The sequence below is a fragment of the Ambystoma mexicanum genome, chromosome 5p (assembly GCF_040938575.1).
Source record: "Ambystoma mexicanum isolate Mex_15411 chromosome 5p, UKY_AmexF1_1, whole genome shotgun sequence".
Taxonomy (NCBI): domain Eukaryota; kingdom Metazoa; phylum Chordata; class Amphibia; order Caudata; family Ambystomatidae; genus Ambystoma; species Ambystoma mexicanum.
The window spans coordinates 247,190,001-247,212,446 of NC_090930.1; the positions used below are offsets into that span (position 1 = coordinate 247,190,001).

At 46.2% G+C, this 22,446-nt stretch overlaps 1 protein-coding gene across 6 annotated transcripts in view; it reads right to left on the reverse strand.

Moving 5' to 3' along the window:
- The window catches only part of STAG2 (STAG2 cohesin complex component), a 2,060,662-nt gene that overhangs the window by 1,129,552 nt on the left and 908,664 nt on the right, over positions 1-22,446 (reverse strand). For all 6 annotated transcript variants that reach the window (XM_069612659.1, XM_069612661.1, XM_069612663.1 and 3 more), the window contains exon 17: positions 6,210-6,327. In XM_069612659.1, the coding sequence (XP_069468760.1) occupies positions 6,210-6,327 (118 nt within the window). The remainder of the gene's footprint in view (positions 1-6,209; positions 6,328-22,446) is intronic.

Sequence of the window (22,446 nt, forward strand, 5' to 3'; positions counted from 1 at the left end):
CCTGACTATGGGGAATATTCATGAGCATGTGAATTCATGCCAGACCCATGGTGGAGAAAGGGTACTTCCCTTCATTTAGCCAACATACTAGGCGCCTATGCTCATCTCCTAGTGTTCTGGCATAAAAGTGCTACACATTTCTTAGTCTTGTGTATGGTTGGGGTAGAGGCAATATATATATATTCAGAGTGCCTAGCCCCCTCAAATACATTCTTTATGCCAAAGGTCTCATATGAATAGAGATTTCTTTGCCTTCCCCTCCATAGTAATCCGCGTCTCACTTATCTGAAAAAGCAGCAGAATATTGTTGGCTAGTATGCCAACTGTAGAAGCTCCCTTTATGATCTTTAAGTAGAATAGGGTTTTCTCTCAGGAGAAAAGGAGGTTGAGGAGAACTCGGCACAAAATGCGGTTAGAATCTGAAGATGGTCTCTAGGGTGGGGCTAGACACCAGCCGTCCCAGTAATGGGTTGCAAAAGTGAACCAGTTTTTTTATTATAACCTGAGGTTAATGAGGAATCCCAGCCTGACTGGGAATATTCAAAGCATGCCAATCCATGAAAGATCCAATGCTGGAGAACTATTTTTATAACAGACTGTCAATGCTTTAGAATGTGCCATTCTATTTAGACTCATTGAAGGCCCTTGACCACACTCACTTTCTCCTAAGACTCAGCCTTGACTGCTCTCCGTAGCTCCCTTGATTGGGTATTGGCTGAAATGTCAGTGCTCCCTGTTAACTATAACAAGGGTGGCTTTGTATATGCTGTCCACCAGGCCAGATTCTAGTAATCCATCCTAACACAGGCTGAGATACAATTTATGACCAAAACATAATGGAAGAGTGCCAGACTATTAATGCATATAAGCAGCCCATCATTTGGCTCTTCTATCCCTACCGACCCTGTTCGTCTTACACTCATGTGCACATTTCCCAGTCTAAAAAACACATTGTGCATAGTGAATCCAGGCTATATTTTCTCACAGTAGAAGGCTACGCATTATTATACTTTGATAGCTTATACCCAATTAAGAAACCACCCTGTCTCGCCTTTAACAAAAAATGTTGAGCACGAAACAGAGCAAATTCTTAATAACCTTTTTGACATTAAGGGTCATGACTTTTCTATTTTATCATACTAGTTCAACAACTCCATTCAATTGCCCTCTGTTATAAAAAAAAAACAATCACCTTTATAAACAGCCCACTCTGGACAATATTACGAGAGTTTTCCTAAAGTCCAACTGGTAGTAAGAATTTAGAAAGCTATCACATTAGTTTGTGGATCGCCCCAAACTCTTAGCATCCGTCTGTACCAGCTCAGGTTCTTGGTAGAATGGCAGGGCAGCCAGACTTATCTTAAGAGAAAGATGTGAGCTGTAGGTAAGTACACTGAATCTTAGCTGGACAGCCATAACAAAGAAGAACTTACACTTATAATTATATATAAAGTATATGTATTCTATTTACACCAGAATCACTTAAATACTTCAGACGTTTAAGATAGAATACTTAGGAATACTTAAAGCACTTCAAAGAGCAGTTTCACTTGTGTTTCTTCACGGTTATATTTGTAGCAACGTTAGAAAGGGAAAAGAATGTTATCGTATTATCGGTTATAGCAACACATGCGATTTTTTTCAAGGGTTTATACGGAAGTACATTTATTCTGCAAACATAGTAAATTAACTTAAAAAGGAGGAAAATAGTTAATGTAACAAGAGCTTAGTTCAAGGTTCTAGAGACGGTTTCTTCGCCTAGTAAGTCTTTTAAAAAAACACAACCCTAGCTAAAGGCTGTTCATAGATGGCTTGAAGTCTTGACAATCGGCGAATAAGAGTTCCTGCGGATTTCTTCCAGTGTCTAAAGTTATTGAAGCAGCAAGTTTACAACTAACAAAGCTGACCTTTAAAAACAGACTTCGAAAAGGCGACGCAAGCAGCGGCTTGGGTTAGAGGTGTTGGGGAGAATTTGCATTTCTGTGCTAATTCCCATCAACCATAGAAACCCCCAGCTCTATTTAATTTTAACCCAAGAGTAAGTGAGCCCTTTTCTTCACTCTCTCATGTGTTTTGACCAGATTTGGATTATGTATTTCCTTTGTTTTTGGAGTTGGACAAACTCCATAGGCATCTAATTCAGGGCAGTGTCGCAGAGAAATCCTTTAGATTTCTCATGACATTTAAATACCTTTTCTTGTGTGAACTACTGTTCCCAAGAGTAGTAAAGTGAAATTGACTTCACTTACTTTTTCTCTTTGTAGATCCAGCACACACCATCTTCCCTTATCCTACCTACTCATGTAACATTTTTATATGTTACCTTCACTACTTTAAATGGCTGGTGGCAGTGGTTTAATTTTCCTACCATTGTGCTTTTATATCACAGGCTGAATCCTCAGGTGCAGTATAGCACCCATGGGGGACCATTTTGTCAAAAGGGCCCTGGTCGTCTTTTTTCGTCATTTTCTGTTTGTGAGGTCTTTCTTGGGGTTTACTCTGCGCACCAGGGCAGGTTTTCTCCCTTTGTTAGTTTTGCCTTTGGCAAGCTTCAGTACTGAAACCAGCCTCTGGCTCTAGTGTGTCTGGAAGAGCCAAACACCCCTGTCATTTGTCTTTAGGAATACCAGAATGAAGTCAGTCTTGGATTGGCTGGCAGGCTGTCCTTTCAGGACAGTCACCCTGCTGTTTGACAGCTAGGATTTGCATGAATGTGAGAAACCCGCTTAAAAGGCGAGGATTTTGTGACTGAAGATGGAGTCGACCACTGAAGAACAACCTTACGAAGAAACCGTGAATAAAGCGTGCTGCATCCTCCTGGACCTTTGAATTGACCAGTGAAGCTGTGCTGCTGTGCTGAAACTACTTTTTCTAATCAACAAGAAAAGCATGGGGTCGAGAAATCCGTGCTCAAATCCAACATCTGGGATCTGACCAGAAGTTCCAGGACTATCCAGAAGCAGGACAATCAGAGCTTAAGTCCCCTCACCAGTGCAGGACTCGAGGAGTGAAGGAAGCCCAATCAGTGTGCAAGATCCGCACTGGTGCCGTTTACCGAGCGCTGAAACCACAAATTGCTGCTAATCTGAAAAGAGCCTGTAACTGCCGGCAACCTACGTTTTGCTGACACAGACGTCCTGCCTCTTGTCCAGACTGCGGCCCCGGAACCCAGGATCTGCATCACTAAGCAGACAGAAGCCAGCTGGACCACTCTTCTGCTAACCAAAGGTACAGTTCTGACTTGGGGTATACTTACCTCAGTGTCGTTAGCTTTGCTTTTCTCAGTTGAGACTTGTAGTAGCTACTTTGCTAGACTTTATTTCAGTTCTGCATTTCACAAGTGTAACAGCTTGTGACCCTACAGTGATTTCTCTTCCACAAACTCTCTAACTTTGTGCAAGACTCATCTAATTAGTGCCTCAGCTCCACAGACTATGCTCCAATTGACTTTGGCTATCCTTGTTCCCGGCAGACTCTTCTAGTCCATTTGACTTTGATACTTAGTCTCCCTCATAGGTGATAAGTTGGTTTTTAACTATTAGTGCTGGGAAAGATTTTTATCTAGAGTTCATTGGGAGATTTAAAGTGCTCACATGCTTCTAGAACCTGTTTAACCTTTCTTTCCCTTAACCTTTCCTTTCTACAAACCTCAGAATCTACAAAGTGTACTAGTGATATATAAATGCCATTACTGTCCTAGTTCGTGAAGTCACCTTAGGGTGTAGGAAGTGTGTAAGAAGCATCTCGAAAGAGTCTACTAGCGTTGTGCGGATTCTGGAAAAGTACGTTTCAAAATTTCAGACATACGATGAGGAAGACTGGTGGGCGAAATTGATAAACGGGGACACAGCAGCACTGGTCATAGCTGTAGTTTTTCATACATAGAATTCTCTCCCAACAGGCAGACCAGACCGACGACAAAGTAGGTTAACAATCAAGAAAATAAATTTGTCTCTGCAGGAAGTCTTCCGGTAAAAGAAATCGACCAAACAAGGGTGACTGACGGAAAAGTATGAACAAAGAGGGACTGAAAAGATTAATTTTTAAAAAAAAAGGGAATACAAAAATTTAAATTCTTTTTGTAAAAATTGGAAATCAACCAAAAAATAAAATAGATTAATAATGCTTATTTAAAAAAACTACTCTTAACTAAATAATTATTTATAACAAACCTTTAGTACAAGTGTTACTTGGCTACTTGTATTTGTGGATTTCATTGCTACAGCTCTACAGCTCAAATTTACCCCTCTTGAGATAAGCCTGGCTGCTCAGTTACACTACCAACTTGTATAGTACAGGCCTATACCAATAGGTGGGTTACCTAAAACCAAGAGGACAAGGGTGGTGTAGTCTCCCACATGGTTACTACCTTAATTCTTGCCTAACTAGAGGTAAGAGGGGGTTTTCCCTGGAATCCTCTAGCTGCACTCCAACGCTCTGGAGCAACTTCCTGGAAACAGGTAGGCAATACCTTTTCCCCAACATTACCCAACGTTCGAAGAAAAGGTTTGTGCTGGATTCTCCACGATGTTGCAGCCCTGGACCAGACCTCCGGATTCATTGGTCTTGTAACCTAAGGCAGGACAAAGGACAGGATCACTCAGTAGCAGTGTTGAGGGAGGACCTGTGGCACGATTTACAGAAACTTCTTGATTCACTCTGCGGTTTTGGCGCCTTTTCTGCAGCACCAATAAAGAACACGGATAGCCCGGTCAATCCTCTTTGCTTTCTGCATTCCAACAATCTGGTGAGGGGGTCTGGGCAAGTTGGATCCGATCAGTGGAGCATCCTTACGGGTTCAGCTGAGATTTGGGTGGATTCAGCCTTTCCACAACTATGCAATCAAAAACAGTTAGCAGATCTCCTGGTATTGGTATTTTGCAGCTCTGGAAGCTCCTAGGACCTCAGGAGATGGCTAGTTTCAAAGATTTTCTTGGGAATGGGTTTTCCCACCAGCCAATGGGAAGGAGTTCTCTTGGGAGCTCCTGTCGTACATAAAACAGTGCCACGACAGCAGTGGTCGCTTCACAGTGTTGCAAAGGGTCTGAAGTTGTCTCTGGTCATCTTCGGTTACTTCTGTTTCCAGTGGCCAACTTGCTTTTCACTCCAAAAGCCTGACCTTTTATGCAGTTCCAGCACACACTCCTCTGCAATCTCTCAACATTTTACAGAAAGGGGCGTCTGGCTGTCCAATCAGGACAGACTCCCTGAACAAGCTGGTACTATTCAGGCACTCTGTCAAAGGACAGGGAGGTGGAAGACTACTCCCCCCACTTCCTGCCTGCCCAGACACTCTGGCGCATAGGCAGGGATACCTACTGGTTCCCGTCAAAGGCAAAAACACACACACACACACACACACACACACACACACCTCCCCCCTCCCAGAATGGTAGAAGGGCTAACAAAGAACAATCATGCTTGTAATGGCGAAAAAGAAGGGTGGTACTTGGGTGGCCCTATTGTGCACTACCGAGGCTATGGACATAGCCTGCGGTACAACAAATATAGCATCATTGGTAGAACACATCCAATGCCACCAGCCATAAATAGGTGATTGTCTATGTACCTAAAAAGTAACAGGAGCAGAGCGAAGGGGGATACTGGTATGCCTTTGCACTCCACTGAAGGTGGTGTGTACCAATCTCTCAGACTATAAGAACTGTAGTTATTGGAAGATATAGAAAAATAATATTGAAAGAAGCCGCTAAGGGTCTCCAGCAACACTGCCCATAAGCAGCAATGTGCTGCAGTGATAAAACACAGATGCCTATAAGAGCTATGGAGCAGATAATCCATAGTACAGATAGAATACATAGAATAGAGCTCCAAAAGACACAGCCCGTAAGAATGAATGAGAGGAAAAAGGCTCCAATCATTCAGGATTGAAACAAAAAGGTCCAGAAGTCCAGCAAAAGTGCTGGGGTTCTCACTAGGAGAGGGGATGAAGCGTACAAATTATAAATCTCCCTAACAGACACTGTAGTTTCTATTTTGTCAAAGTTTGTAAAACTGTTTTGAAAATGTTATGTTCCAGACTGCAGTTTGTGTTAAACAGTCAAGCAACTGCTTTAATTCATTAGAAAAAACTTCATAGAAAGTAGTTCAGATGTGCCAAATTTGGAGAAAGACAAGATATTAGTAACTTGAATATACATTTTACAACATAAAATTAACAAAACATGATAAAAGCTTAAGACTTTGCTTACGCTCTTCTCCATTCAGTGGATCGTCCAACAACAAACTGTTCATACATTCCCAGTCCTTGAGCAGATCAGTGGCACAATCCCACATACTATCCACAAGATAAGCAGCATGCTCGTGCAGCTACAAAGAATAAGGGTTACTTTGTCAGATTTGAAAATGGCATGTTTTACAATTCATAAATGGCATCACTTCAAAATAAACCTGGTATGTGTCAGACAATTCCATATGCTAAACTGGAACCACAGTTTAAATTCTCAGTCCATGCTGGCAGCCAGCTCAGAATATCCTCCAAGCACATATAGCGAAGAAAACAAGATCATATCAGGTCAAACAATCTGGAAACACTTGACATCATAATTAAGATAAGCATGTATGACTAAAGTCCTGAATTTCCTTGATGGCAAGGTCTACAGGAGGGGTCATTAAGATTATGCCAAAATACAAGTGACTAAAAAGGAAGAGCGGAAGCAGACCTACACAAAGAAATAATATTGCTGACTAATGGCTGGCTAGATGGAGTTCTATACACAGTAATTTACCACATATGGTAGTCAATTTCCAATGGTGGGCACAACTTCTATAAACAGCCCTATCTACTGTTCCTAACTTTGTCAACATTGAGAATGAAATCCTAAATCCTGTTACCTTAAGTTGTACCACTCCCACTTAATTGCGTTGGGAAATTAGAAAGCCATTCTTGCTATTCATCCAAATTTCATCTGCCAAGCCATTGAATAAAAACTCTATAAAAGTTCGATCACTAGCCAGCTTTTCTCATTTCTGATATTATGAACAAACATATCGCATCCTCTCTTTCATTTAGTGTGTCCATCCCTTCCGCCCCTTGTTCAGTGGGCATCTTTTTTTAAACATACCATTAAAAGCATCTTGATGCTTCCAATTTCAGCAGTGTTAGGGAGAATTCTCAAAATGCGATAATTCCCCTCTACCTTAGAGCCCTCCATCTCTTTTGCTAAACTTTAGGGCTTTGAACTTTTTCATTCTGTTTTCTGTGTTTATTTCTTTTGGTTATGAAGTTTTAAACAACTCCATAGGCATCATCTTTTTTCATGTGTTACACAGCACCCTCAATGCAGTGACAATGGGATGTCTTTTAGACTTCCCAAAGGTTTAAATACCTTCTCTGGGATAAACTACTGTTTCCCAGAGAATGTAATGTTAAATTGACTTTACTAGTCTTTTTAAATTCCTAGACCCAGCACACACCATCTTCCTATAGAGTGCTGGAGGGGTTACCTAGTATACCGTGTCTAGAAACTCATGTAGCAGTCAAATGCTACCCTTTTTTTATCAGAATGACTGGTGGCAGTGGTTTTACAACAAACTACCATGATTTTTCCCCGACCGCGAACACCAGTAGCTATAAACCACAGGAGCCATGTTTTTCAAGATGGTGCCTCAAGCCCCTTTGTTTAAATGGGACCCGGTCTTCTTTTTTCACCATTTCTTCCTGGAAAGTTCCTTCTAGTGTCTGTCTCTGCGTGCCAAACCAGGTTTGCTCCCTTTGTTTCTATGCCTTTGGCGGGCTTCAGTACTGAAGACTGCCTCTGGCATCTGAGTGTCTGGGGTGGGCAGGAAGTGAGGGACATGCCCGAAACTCCCGTGCTTAGTCTCCTAGGAGACCCAAATGCACTCTGGCGTGATTGGCTGGATGACTGTCTGGCAAGGACGCCCACCCTGCTGGATGAGTGACAGCTAGGCTGGAATGATTGTGAGAGACCTGTTTAAAATGCGAGTCTTTTGGACTGGAAAGCAGAGTCGACCACTGGAACGAAGTAACATAAGAAGAGCTTGAAGAGGACGGCTGCTGAAACTCCTGGACCGTTGGTTTGCCCGGCTGCAGGTCCGAATTGCCAAGTTCATCTCGACAGAGAAGCCCCTTCAAGGATGACTTCTCCCTTTCAGTTGGTGGGACCAATCAACTCGTAAGCCAACTGGATACCATTCTCAAGGCTGGTTAGGATTAATCAGGGAGAGGGATACCAGCTTGTGCGCTTGAATCTACAGCTACGGGAACTGAAGTACTCCATTTTGTTTGCGTTTTCTGACGATCCCGTGCAGTGCAGGAGTCCAGGCCCTCCGAAGCGATGTGTCTCCATTCCTGACCGAAGAACTGAGGGGCATGAGGTGTGTAGCCGTAGGGCTGTGAAAAATAGATGTATCCCTGAGGACCAGATGTTAGGGAGAATTCTCAGAAATGTACTAATACCCTCCACCTTGGAGACCCCCAGCAATTTTGCTGGATTTTGAGGACGCAATTTCTTTTAACCTGAAGAGAGCAAGACCCTTTTCCCCACTCCCTCATGTATTTTAATGTGATTTTGAACACGGTTTCTTTTGGTTGTGGAGTCTGACAAACTCCATAGGCACCATCTATTACATTTGGTCACACAGCACAGCACCTTCAGTGCAGTGACACAGGGAAGTCTTTCAGATTTCCCCAAGCTTTAAATACCTGCTCTGGGATAAAGTACTATTTCCCAGAGCAGTAAAGTGAAATTGACTTTACTTACCATTGTAACTTTCTAGACCCAGCACACACCATCTAACAATGGGGTGTTGGAGGAGTTACCTAGTATCCCCTTTGCTAGCTTCTCACGTAACATTTTTAGGTTACCCTTTTCTCACTGAACGGCTGGCGGCAGTGGTTTTGTTTTAACTACCATGATGTGCATTTACTGCGGGCTATGTTCGCAGCTGCAGTAAAGCACTCAAGGGTGTCATTTCTGTCATAATGCCTCCGGTCTTCCTTTTTCGCCATTTCTTTATGGAAAGGTCTTTCTTGAGATTTACTCTACGCGCCAAGCCAGGTTTGGTCTCTTTGTTCATTTCGCCTTCGGCGGGATTCACAAGTGAAGTCGACCTCTGGCTCCAGGGTGTCTGGGGTAGGCAAGAAGTGAGGGAGGTGCCCGAAACTCCCTGTGCTTAGTCTTCTAGGAGATCCAAATGCACTCTCTGGCGATTGGCCGGCTGACTGTCGGGCAAGGAAAGCCACCCTGCTGGGTGACTGACAGCTAGGCTGGAATGAATTGGAGAGAACTGAATAAAAGGCAAGTCTTTTGGCTTGGAAGGCAGAGTCGACCACTGGATGAAGGAACCAAAGAAGAACTTGGGGTACGCCTGCTGCAACTCCTAGACCGTTGGTTTGCCCGGTGAAGCCCTGCTGCAGTGCCGAAATGCCAAGTTTGCATTGACAGAAGCCCCTGCAAGGACTTCTCTCCTCGAGTTGGTGGGACGAATCAACTCCAAAGTAAGCGACCTGTACCTTCTCTCGGAGCTGGTTGAATTTCCACAGAGTTGCTGCTGGAAACAGTATAGCCAGGGAGAGGAACACCAGATTGTGGGCATTGCTTTTAAGCTGGCCTAGATCTTCAGGAAGATCCTACGGACTCCCAGGAAGCAGGACTGAACGAGCCTGAGCCCCCCCCACCCCCTCAACAAAGTGCGGGAACCCAGAAGCAAGGAAAGTCCATGGCGACAGCCAGGAACCACAGGGTTGCTATTTGCGGTAGACGCGAGGAGCTGAAACACTTAACAGCCAGTGAAAGTGAAGTTTGCCGGTTGCGAGTTTTGACCCTCCCAGTGCATTGCAGGAGTCCCCCGACATCCTCCCTCTTGTCCCCACGACTGAGGCCCAGGAAGAGAAGTCATCAGCTGAATCTTTTAATGTCTAAGGTACTGTAAAACGTCTGAGAGAACTTAACTCACTGTAAAGTGCTTGCCACTTCTCCAACTCGCAAGTCTAATCAGCTTGTGGACCTTTGATTCTTCTTTTCATCAAAGACTCCTAAGAACTTGTGCAAAGCCTTTTCCATTTACTTACAGAAGTGCTTCATCCTATACAAGACTTTTGCCCATTGACTTTGGCTTAGCCTATTGAACTGAATGACTTCTAGGAAATTCTAAAAGTATTTGCCTGCTTAAGAATATTTGTGGTCTCTTGTTCTATTAACATTTGCCTTTCACCAACTTTTAAGAGTACTCTAAATGCCAACAGTAAGATAGTAATGTCCCCAGCACCCTAGTTTTGAAGTCATCTGTGGGTGTACGTTGTGCCTGTTGGCCATCGCAAAAGGGTCTTAACTGATTTAGAAACTAAGAGTGTACAGTATTGAAGTGCATTTGTGTGTTATTATATTGCTCCCTTCTGAAGGCTTATTCTAACTGACTGATAAATTAATAATTGTTTATGCAAGAAACCTTGAGTGTAAGAGTTTGAATACCTGTCTCTGTAAATCTCTGTGTAACTCCACTACAGCGCACATTGACCAGTCTTGAGATAAGCCTGGCTGCTCAACACGCTACCAAAACCGTGTAGAACAAGCTTATACCAAAGGTTGGGTTTCCTATACCTGTAGTTAGAGTTGTGTGTAGTGTTGTGGTCCCAGAGGGTACTGCATACAAACTTTGCCTAACAAGGGAGCTTCGACCCTTTGCAGTAGTGTAATGAACTACTCTCGGCACCTGTTAGGGAGAATTCTCATAAATGGCTGATTTCCCTTACCTAATAAGTCCATCAGCAGCTTTGCCTGATTTCTACAATTATTTTTTCTCATCTGGTAAAAGTGTGAGCTTTTTTCCCACTCTTACATGTGTTTTGCTGTGTGTGTTTTCACTTTGTGTGATCTTGAGCACTGGAGCCTCAGCTACTCCATGGCCTCATATTTTCATGTGTGTTACACAGCATCTTCAGTGCAGTGACACAGGGTTGTCATCGAAACTTCCCCCTGACTCCATTTTCTGGGGCTGACTAAAGTTGCTATTCACTTTACTTTAGTCACTTTAAACCACAGACTCAGTACACCCCATTTTACATGGAGTATTGGAAAGGGTTAACTCTTATCCCTTTTCGTCTGTGGCTCTTGGAGCATTGTTACGCTCCCTTTACATCAAGCCTTGGCTGGTGGCAGTGGTATCTACCCTAACTTTTCTACCGTGATTATCTTATATAAACGTGGTAATGTTTTAGGCTATTATATTAGCCTCAAACATAAACCCGCTTGACCAAATACATTTTATTTTGGCTCCGGCTGGGTTTATTCGCCATTTCTTTCTCCGGCTGGGTTTATTCGCCATGTCTTTCTCCGGCTGGGTTTATTCGCCATTTCTTTCTCCGGCTGGGTTTATTCGCCATTTCTTTTTGTTAAAGTTTTTCTCGTGTTTTTCGCTGCGCGCCAAATCGGGGAGGACTCCTTTGTTCGCTGTCTTTTCGCGGGCTTCTGCATAGAAACCCTCCTTAAGGCGCCTGAAAGTCTAGGTAGGAAGGATGTGAGGGAGGGAACTTCGGACCCCTGCAACGGGTTGCCTTGGTAAACCAAGTCGCACTCCTGGTTGATTGGCTGAAGGGAATGACCTTGGCAGGGCTGCCACCCTGCTGTGTGATTGACAGCCAGGCTGTAAGAATGGGGGAAAACTACATAAAAAGAAGGTCCCTGGGACTGGAAAGGCAGAGTCGCCACTGGAACGAAAGAACCAACGAGGAACTGGCAGAAGAGGACCCCTACGACGACTGATCCACCCGGTGAAGCACTGCAACAGGTCTGAATCTTCAGAATCCGACGACAGAGAAGATCCTCCAGGAAACGTCTTCCCTTGAGCTGGTGGAACCAACCAGTTTGCCCAAACTGCAAGCCAGGACCCATCCTCTGGTCGAATTTGCTGTACAGAGCTACAGTGGGACGGATAGCCAGGAAGGTCGGACCATGCTTGGGTTTTAAGGAGCACACCTTTTATTTATTGCTTTGCTCTGCTGCTGGTTTCTTCCCAGGGTAGTGCAGGACCCTCTAAGTCTTCCTACTTCTGGTCAGTCCGACAGTCGCTTCAGGAACCGTGAGCCTGCAGGAACTACCAGGAACGTCCGCCTCAGCTACAGCTCCCTCGCCATTTTAAGGCACTGTGCAAATCCGGTTGTCCGTTTCGTTCAACTGCGGTGAAAGTGTTTGAAATCTTTCTCCAATCCAAGGGCTTGTCCTTCTCTTCTCTTTGAACTAACTTTTTTTTAACAACCAACCTCGTCCGGAAACCGTGCCACAAACTTTACCACAAACTACCCTGAACTGTGTGATCTTTAGCAAAAGACTTTTGACCCATTGACTTTGGTCCTAAGACTTTTCTAGTCGAATCTATCTCTGTAGTTCCTCTTGTTCAATTGCCCCGAGTACTTACATTTTGGTGGGATTTAATTCCATTTTGTCTTTCCCTCCCTTTTAAATTGCTGAAGTGCCATTTTGCTCCCACTTCTTTTTGTGAGCTTAACTTGTCTGGAATTTAAGGGAAGTGGTGTGGTGTATTAAGAGTGTGATTTTTAGACTGCTTATAATAGTGTACTGTTATACAACTGAAGAGTGAAAAATATATATTCTTTTACTTAAAAACCTTGAGTCAGTGTCTGCCTGAATCATAGTAATTGCTGTCCTTCGTGTAACTATTTGATACTGCTCACTTACTCTTGAGATAAGTCTGGCTGCTCCGCTACTGCTACCACTATAACTGTATAGTACAGGCTTGTACCAAAGGTGAAATTGTACTGTCACTTGTAGTCTTAATTGTGTGTGGTGTTCCCAAAGGGTACTGCATATAATTCCGCCTAACAGCACTCTCTGCTTACCCTCGCAAAGAGCCTCTTCATAAGTGTTCCTGGGCCATCCAGCAAACTGACCAGCTTGAACCTGGGGTATCGTATAGGAGCACCGCCATCCCGAGTGGAGACTCAAGACTTTGGGAATCGCTTACATTTGGTCCTGGGCCCTCTCCCACCAAGGGTAGCTATTTATGAGAGTATGCCACGCAGCAAGCATTTGCGGTCCCCGTGTCACGCCGCTGAGGGGACCTCCGATGTAAGTGCCTGCAGACCTGCACACCCTCCCGTGTCCAGAGATGTGCTGCACCAGAACCACCCTTCTTTCTACGAGAGCTGAGAATAGGCTACTGTCCCACCACAAACTATCGTCCCGGAGCGACTTGTAACTGCGAGTGTTAAAAAACAAGCAAACTGGACTAGACTGGCAAAGTTCGGCCCGGACTGTGTCAAGGGTCGGGAGTACTTCCATCACTTACCAGTGGTCCCCTAGCACATCCATCTGTTTTACGCACGAGAATCCCTGAAAAGATACTCACCTTAGCTGGACAGGCCTGCGCTCCCGAGCTATATCCAAACTCGGAAAGTCGCTTTACCTGCAAGGATGAGCCTCCGATGATTAGGACTTGATTCCTCATCACCACAACTCCCTTGCCGAACAGCTACAGCTCCCAGAAGAGACCTCGCTTTTCGCTTTATGAACGACTGTGCATTAACATACGGCTGTACTTTTCAGCATACAGCTCCTCACTTCTTAGGGCTGGACTGCATAGGATAGGAATGGACTTTGAAAAACTGCCTAATGCGACATCTGTGTTGCACTTAGCTATTCTGTTGCAGGTTGTGGTTATTTTCTCCCCTTTCATCCACATTAGGCTAAATGCATTTTGTATAGATGTTACATAGTTTAAGGCATGTGTGGTAAGTGATTATTACTGTGCTTTATTTTGTTTAGTTATAAAGGCCGATGATAAATGTATTTTTGCTAGACATCTGTCTAAGAGTATTCTGTGTACTTTCACTGTGTGTACTCGTTGGGGGCTTCCGATCACTCTCACCTGTCCTGAGATTTAGTCTTGACTGCCTGCCAAGCTACCGTAGGAGGTCTGGTTTGTCCAGAAAGTTACCCTGTTCCACTAAACTAAGGTGGCCTCCTGAACTTCTGCCCACCAGGTCAGAGTTTAGAAATCCATCTGAACAATAGTCCCCTTTACTCCATACTGCACGGGCGTCCCTCGTTAGGGACGGGAACAGAAACCTTTTCCGCACAATAAAGGTCTCTTCCCCTTTAAATTTAGTCACAGGCGTGGCGCCGGGAGCATGCGCTCCCTTAACTCCACCTTCCAGCCCCCCCCCCCCCCCACCTCATTCCCCTTTGGCACGTCAGCAAGATGAAACTGATTAACAGCGTTCCTTTTTTTAAGGGGGGGTGGATGGTGGGACGTATGGAGGAAAGGGGATATTGGACTAGGAGTACATTAGTCACTACAGTGAGCAAATTATAATTACTACTACATCCCATACCCTTTCCTCCATACAGCATGGGAGATTACCACTGATTGAAGCACCAGGGAGACAATAGTGCTTGCAGAATGGTAAGGAGGTAGCCCCCCGCTGATCCTTTGCCATGGCATATGCCTCTGGAAGGCGACCACCGTTGCCTTGGCCCTGAATCCATGAGTGTGAAGATTTTCTAACACCTCCTTCTGCTGACCCTTGTAGGCCTCATGAATGGCAGCTGTTAGGGGAGTTTTCCTACTGGCAATAATCAGCTATCCCAGTGATTTGTAGATTCCCCTAACTCTTAGCATCAGTCTGTACTAGCTCAGGACCTCATAGTGTGGCACAGCTGTCAGGCTTATCTTAAGGAAGATGTGAGCTGTAGGTAAGTACTCTGAATCTTAGACAGGCACAGCAAAGAAGCACTTGCAGGAATAGTTCTATAAAAGATATGACATGCATTACTTACCGTAAATGCATTTGATGATTGCATCTGCTTAGATTCACATGCTGTGCATATGGTCCGACATCCAGTGGTAACCGCGGAGTATTGCATCTTGTCTTTCGGGGACCGAAAGGGGACGTCAGCATAGGCGACACTTTCCCTATCGTGACTTGTGTAGTACCCAAAATCCCTCACGCGCCAAGGTCCCTCCGATTGTATTTTTTCTGCCATGAGGGAGTCCAAGGCTATAGTGAGTGAGTACATAAAGAGAAAGTAGTAACATGTCTATGTTCCTTCCACCCAGAACAGGGAGGCAGGGAGGGTGCATGTGAATCTAAGCAGGTACAATCATCAGAAATGTTTTTACGGTAAGTAATGCATGTCTTCTGATGCTTGTTAATCTGCATAGAATCACATGCTGTGCATAGACTAACGAGCATTACCCGGAGTTGGAGGTGGGTTGTGAGAAGGAACAGTAGAGAAAAGATGTCTTAATACTGCTTGTCACACCTGTGAATCAGACCTAGAATGGGGTCTAGGCAATAGTGTTTTGTAAAGGTGTGTACAGAACTCCAGGTCGCCGCTTTGCAAATGGACTCTAGGGGAACATTTGCAATGAATGCTATGGATGCCCTAGTGCCTCGAGTAGAGTGTGTTCTCGAATTGAAGGGCAGTTCTCTCTTTGCAAAGAGTGTAACAGTGTGATGCATTTGACAATCCACCTTGAGATTGCTGATTTAGAGACAGGATCCCCTTCTCTACCAGTTGCCACTGAAACAAAGAATTGTTTAGTCTTCCTCTGTGGTTTAGTTCCTTCCATGTAAAACATGACTGCCCTGCGCACATCTAGTCTGTGAAGGCTTCTTTCGGCCATGTTGGTAGGTTTCTGGAAGAATGTGGGTAGTTCAATTGACTGGTTCACATGGAACTTTGAAATAAATTTCGGCGCAAACCTGGGGTGTGTGCGCAGAACTACCTTATCTTTGTGGACTGTAACAAAGGGGTCTAAAACAGAAAGAGCCTGTAGTTCTAGGAAGGCTGTCTTATAAGTCAGATCATTCAGACTTGCTTTATGCATAGGCTCAAAGGGAGCTCCCATGAGCCTGGTCAAAACCACATTCAGATCCCACCCAGGGGCTGGATGAGAGATGGGAGGATAAATCCTCTTAACCCCTTTCATAAAGGCTTTAATTACTGGTATCTTCCACCAGGATACTTTTTGCTGTGATGTAGTGTAGGCTGACAGCGCAGCAAGATGAACCTTTAGGGAATTGAAGACTAACCCAGTGTCCAACAGATGGGCTAGATACAACACATTGTGTGAGGGTGAGCAATCAATGGGATTGACGCCCTTGGAATTGCACCAGATGACAAACCGTTTCCATTTGCTGGCATAGCAATAACGTGTATTAGGCTTTCTCGCTTCCCTGAGTATGTCCATGCATCTCTGAGGGAGTTGCAGGTGTCCAAACTCTATGATCTCAGGAACCAGGCTGCTAAGTTTAGAGTTTGTGGGCATGGGTGGAGGGTCTCTTCTTCATGTTGTACGGGCAGGGCAGTTTGACTGGTGAGGAGAGGGACATCTCCATCAGGTGAGCGAACCAGGGTTGGCGGGCCCTCATGGGGGACACCAGTATCATGGTAACTGGTTCCTGGTGCATCTTGTGCACTATCATTTTGAGAAGGGGAGTCGGGGGGTGAGGGGGGGGAAGTAGACAAATTTCCACGACCAAGTTATCCAGAGACCGTTCCCCTTGGATCGGTTCTGGGGGTACCTGGAGGCGTAGTCTTGGCCTTGGGCGTTCCCCTGAGTGGCGAACAGGTCGATCTCTGGGAAACCCCATTCTGCGAAGACGTCGGACACAATGTTTTCGTACAGCTGCCATTCGTATTCTTCTGGCAGAGGAACATCTCTGCTGAGTATGTATGCCAGAAAATTGAGTTCCCCTGGAACATGTTGGGACACAAAAACATCTTGTGTTTGAGAGCGCATATCCAAAGGTTTTGGGACAGCTTGGATAGCCCTGGAGAGTGGGCGCCCCCTGTTTGTTCAAGTAATACATTGCTGTAGTGCTGTTGGTTAGGATCAGCACCGTCTTCCCTTTCAATGCTTTGAACACCGCTAGTAGCTCCAGTAAGTTTATATGATGATTGGACGCTACCTGAGGGGACCACACTGTGTGCTGTCTACTGTAGCAGGTGAGTCCCTCCCGCCCCGTGAGAGATGTGTCTGTCGTAAGAGTGGCTTCCACTGCAGGGGTGGTGAAGGTCTTCCCCTTCAAGGGGTTTTCTCTTGACCACCACTGCAGAGAGAGAAAGAGGGCTGGCGAGACAACTAACAGATCTTCCCATTGTCCGCTGGCCTGACACCACTGGCTGTTGAGCCACTCTTGCATGGGACGCATGCGCAGCTGCGCGTGGGGAACCAAGTATATGCATGGCGCCATCATCCCTAGCAAACGCATAGCTTTGCGTACCGTCACCTCCCGACAGACTACATATTGAGGAACCTGAGAGAGCATGTTCTGAACCCTCTCGCTGGAAGGGAAGGCCGGCTTCCGTCCGAATTTGCGCTCCCAGAAATTGTTTCACTTGGCTGGAAACTAAGCTGGATTTCTTTTCGTTGATTGAAAAACCCAGGCTGAAGAGGAGATCATTTGTTTTTTGGGTGTTCGAAAAAAAAAAGCGAACGAGTACCCCGTGATGAGCCAGTCGTCGAGGTAAGGGTAAACTGGGACTGATAGTCTGCGCAGGTGTGCTGCTGCCACTGCCAGGACTTTGGTAAACACCCTTGGCGCTGAGAAGATGCCGAAGGGGAGTACTTTGAACTGGTAGTGTTTGTCCTGAATCATGAACCTTAGGTATTTTCTGTGCGCTGGCAACATTGAAATATGAAAGTATACATCTTTCATATCCAATGTCATGAAGTCCCCCCCGTTTCAGCAATGGGATCACCTCCTGTAGTGTTACCATGCAAAACCTTTGGGGCTTTATGAACTTGTTGGCTGGGCACAGGTGGTCTAGAACAGGACGCATGGTGAGAACCTTTTTGGTTACAAGGAAGTACGCTGAATAGATAACCTCGTTTACCTGAAGAATTGGGACGGCTTCTATGGCGTCCTTTCCCAGCAGAGCTTCCACCTCTTGGATCAGGATCTGCAGATGGTCCGGTGAAAGGCATTGTGATCGCGGCAGTCTGAACTGTGGAGGTCGGGTGAATTCCACGCACTATCCTTGGGAGACCGTCTTTAAGACCTACTGGTCTGAAGTTATCCCCTCCCATGCCTTGAGGAAAGATGTTAATCGCCTCCCCCGACCGGGGAGGCATGGGAGGGGACCTGGATTTGGTGGTCATTTCTGACCCGAGGCTGAGGCTCCTCTGGGATTGGGGCCTCACCTCTACCTTTGCCGCGTTTGACCCCTAAGGGGATAGTAGTTAGGGCTTCCGGATGCTTGATTCATGTTGAAGTTACCCGTGCCATAGTTCTGACCGGCATGGGCTTGTCCTCGAAAGGACCGCAGAGAATTATTACCCCTCTGGGAGGAGGGTTTCTGTGTAATCTGGTGCAGAGACCTTATAGTCTTGTGCTCCTTCTTGGCCTTCACCAACGCTTCATCCACTGCTTTCCAGAAGAGGTTAGTCTCCTCAATGGGTTTGTAAATGAGAGAGGCCTGGGTCTCAGGTCTGAAACCCGACATGCGCAGCCATGCATGTCTTTTAGAAGAGTACTCTTGCTTCAAGAGACCTGCCTGCTGTTTCTGCAGTGTCCAGGATGTTCTTCACCACATTCTGATTAACCAATTTTCCCTCCGAAACAATGGCAAGAACCTTAGTTCTGGCTGGTTCAGTAACCTCTTGGAGGCCTTCTTGGATCAAGTTCCATTGGGCATCCGCATACCTTGCTGATAGCGTAGTATTATTAGCAACCCGCATGGTGTATGCAGCTGCTGACTTGACACGTTTGCCTAGGGCATACAGCCTTTTTGGTGATTCTCCCGTGGCAAGGGGTACCCCTGCCCTCTTTCGAGTGGTAGTCACTACCAGTGAGTCTGGGATGGCGTGCCCCTTGATACACAGACGGTCTGTAGGGGAAGGCCGAAATTGTTTTTCGATCCTCTGGTTAACCGCCCGTGTCTGATCAGGTGTGACCAGAGATGGAGCTACCCGTCTCCGGACAGAGTTAAGGAGGGAGATGGATTGACTCGCTGGAGGTTTTGCTTTAATAATATCCTCCACAAAATCCTGCTCCATTACCACCTCCCGAGTGGCAATTTTGAAGTATTCTGCCGCTTTTTTCAATATGGAGTTGAAAGCCATTTGGGCATCCACAGGGGAGGCCTGGCATGCCGGAGTGGACAGAGGAGAATCCAGTACCAAAATATCAGAGTCCTGATCCTGTTGTGTCCAAGGGTTTTCACCCTCCTGCTGGGTCTCCTCCCAGTTGTCAGTTTCGTCCTGTTGATCCTCCTCATAGTTTGAGGAAGGACGCTTCTTCCTCATTATATATATTTCTATAAGTATCCATATGGATCAAGTCTTCTTGTTGGAAAACCTGAGACTGATCTACTTGAACTTGAGGGCTAGAGTCTAACCGTGCTCTTTTCGGGGGTGGATGATCTGACGAGGCGATGAACCGCTCCAGTCGATCCATACAACCTTCAAACTTTTCAGTAGTCCATTTAGAGGACCCGAACAGCCCGGCATGAGGAGAAGTGACAGTCTCGTCTCTGCACTTAGCCGTTGACGGGAACCTCCAAGGGTGTCGGAGAGAGTAGCCTGACTATCTACCTAAGTCCCATCGTAATCGGGAACATGATCTGCCGAAAACTTTCCCGCGGATTGACCCATAATCTTTGGCGGAACCAGGATAAGAGCCACCGCCGCTGCGATTCTTCCGATGCTATTTTGGATAGGCGCTGAATCGTCAGCAGAAAGACCGTTCGTGCCACCAGAAGGTTTAGCGGATGGGTATCCGGGTAGAGGCCTAGTCGTATCTTTTGGGCCTATAGAGGCCTTTGAACTCGAAGCGTCGGGCTCCCGACTTTCGACGTGTGTAGGATTAGTAGTGCCCTTGGTCTTTGTTTGCCCAGTCGCCATGCGCTGCTGCAAATGCGGGGAAGGCCTTGGATCAGAGCGATCTGGGGGGACCGGTGAAGATTTCGGCAGCCCCTTTGGCGCTTTCGCCTTTTTCGACGCAACCGTCGAAATTGGCATATGGGTTGTGTGCTTAATGTAACGGTGCGATTGTACGCCCCTGTCGCCGGGTGTGGTCCCTGTAGCAAGACCAGAGTCGAGCCTGGAAGGATCAAGGACGGGCGTGGCAGAAATAGAAGTGTCCGCCTCAAGGCCTATAACATCTGCGTTGGACGTTTGGTCATGCAAAGTACCCCCGTCACTTTCGGCTGGTGTGGCGGTGGGGGAGGGGGGGGATCCACGCGTGACATGCCGTACGCGGCCCACCGCTTTACACGGCGCTCCTAAAGGGTCTTGGGGCTAAGGAGTTTGCACGCCGCACACCACTTCTCGGCGTGCTCTCGGGGGAGACGGGCGTTGCACGTCCTGTGCTCGTCCTTCCAAGGATATCTGACCCTACACTTAGGGCAGAATCTAAAGGGAGTCCTTTCCATAGCAAAAGGGAAGAATGACCAGATCAAAAGGGAAAGGAGGGGAAAAGAGGAAAGACATACTAAAACAATATGGCCACCCCGACCCCGCTCTCCCTACTGTATAGGTCGGCCAGAGGGCACAACCACGTGGACCATCCGGCCGCTGGATCTTAGGCGCCGAAATCCACAGCAGTAGACGATTCCCCCGTAGTCTTCGTTTTATTGGCGAAATGACTCAACGGGGAATAAACCGACAATTCGGTAAAGATAAATAATGTCCCTAGTAAGAGCTCCGCTATAGGGCGACCAGTTATCTGGGCGGAAAAAAACAATCTGAGGGACCTCAACGCGTGAGGGATTTTGGGTACTACACACATCACGATAGGGATAGTGTTACAGACACGCCTATTCTGAAGTCCCCTTTCGGTCCCCGAAAGACCAGATGCAATACTCCGCGGTTACCACTGGATGTCGGACCATATGCACAGCATGTGATTCTAAGCAGATTAACAAGCATGAGAAATATTTATACCATAAATACTTTAAATACTTCAGACGGTAACGGTAGAACAATTAGGAATACTAGGTAACGCACTTCAAAGGGCGCTTTCACTTCTTTATTTGTTCGCGGTTACATTTGTAGCAACGTTACAAAGGGAAAAGACATGGTTATCGTATCATCGGTAATTGCGCACTAATGCGGTTTTCAGCATTTATTCTGCAAACACATGGAAAAGTCATGTAATGGGGGGAAAAGAGCTTAGTTCAATGTTCTAGAGAAGGTTTCTTCACCTAGCAAAGGAGACAGAAAACGGACTCAAAGGTGACACAAGCAGCAGCTTGAGTCAGAGAAAGAGGGGGTTGCACAGACACATCTAGGTGCACTCCAATGCTTTGGAGCGACTTCTCGGAATCAGGTAAGCAATACCTTTATCCCCACATTACATTGAGTTTGAAGAGTTTATGTTGGCTCCTCCACGATGTAGCAGCTCTGGACAAAACCTCCAGATTCCTAGGATGGTGACAAAAGGCAGAACAATGGACTGTCTTCCAGCAGCAGTCTCGAGGGGGTACCCATGGCACGACTTTCAGCAACTTCTTGGTTCACTCTGCGGTTTTGGTGCCTTTTCAGCAGCACCAACAAAGAACACAGATATCCCGGTCAATCTTCTTCGCTTCTTGCAGTCACACACTCTGGAGAGGGGGTCTGGGCGAGTTGGATCGGATCTGTGTCGTGTTCTTATGTGCTCAGATTTGGACAGATTCAGCCTTTCTACGACTATGCACTCGAAATGGGCAGCAGGTCTCCTGGTATTGGGGTTACACAGTTTCAAAGTTGGTCTTGGGAATGGTTGTTCCCACCAGCCTAAGGGAAGGAGTCGTCCTCTTCAGAGCTCCTCTGTGGCATAGAAAACGGGGTCAGGACAGCAGTGGTCACTTCACGGTCTTGCAAAGGGTATGAAGGCGTCTCTGGTCTTCAGTTACTTCCGTTTCCAGTGGTCTACACTCCAGAAGCCTCATTTTATACAGTTCCACCACACACCCCTCTGTAATCCTGAGGGAGCTGGTCCTATCCAGGCACTCTGGCAGACAAACGACAGGGGGGGGGGGGGGGTGGAAGACTCCTCCCCCACTCCTGCCTGCCCAGACACTGGAGCCTAGGCGGGGACATGTACTGTTCCCGCCAAAGGCACAAATAAATAGACCTCCCCCTCCCATAATGGTAGAAGAAAGGCTAACAAAGAACAACTACGCAAGTAATGGCAAAAAAAAGAAGGGAGGCCCCAAGTTGGTACTTGGGTGCCCCTATTGTGCACTACCGAGGCTCTGGACATAGCCTGCGGTCTAGAAAATACACAATAGTTTGTAGAACACATCCACTGCCAGCCATAACTAGGTGATCATCCATCTATGTGACTAGAAAGGCACATGAGCAGAGAGAAGGGGGATACCAAGTATCCCTTTGACACTCCACTGAAGGTGGTGTGTGCCAATCTCTCAGATTATAGAGTTTTGAGAGAGACACCAAGTATCTCTCCATCCTTAAGGAGGACAAGTTACTAACTGTTCTCCAGCATGGGCCTGGCAT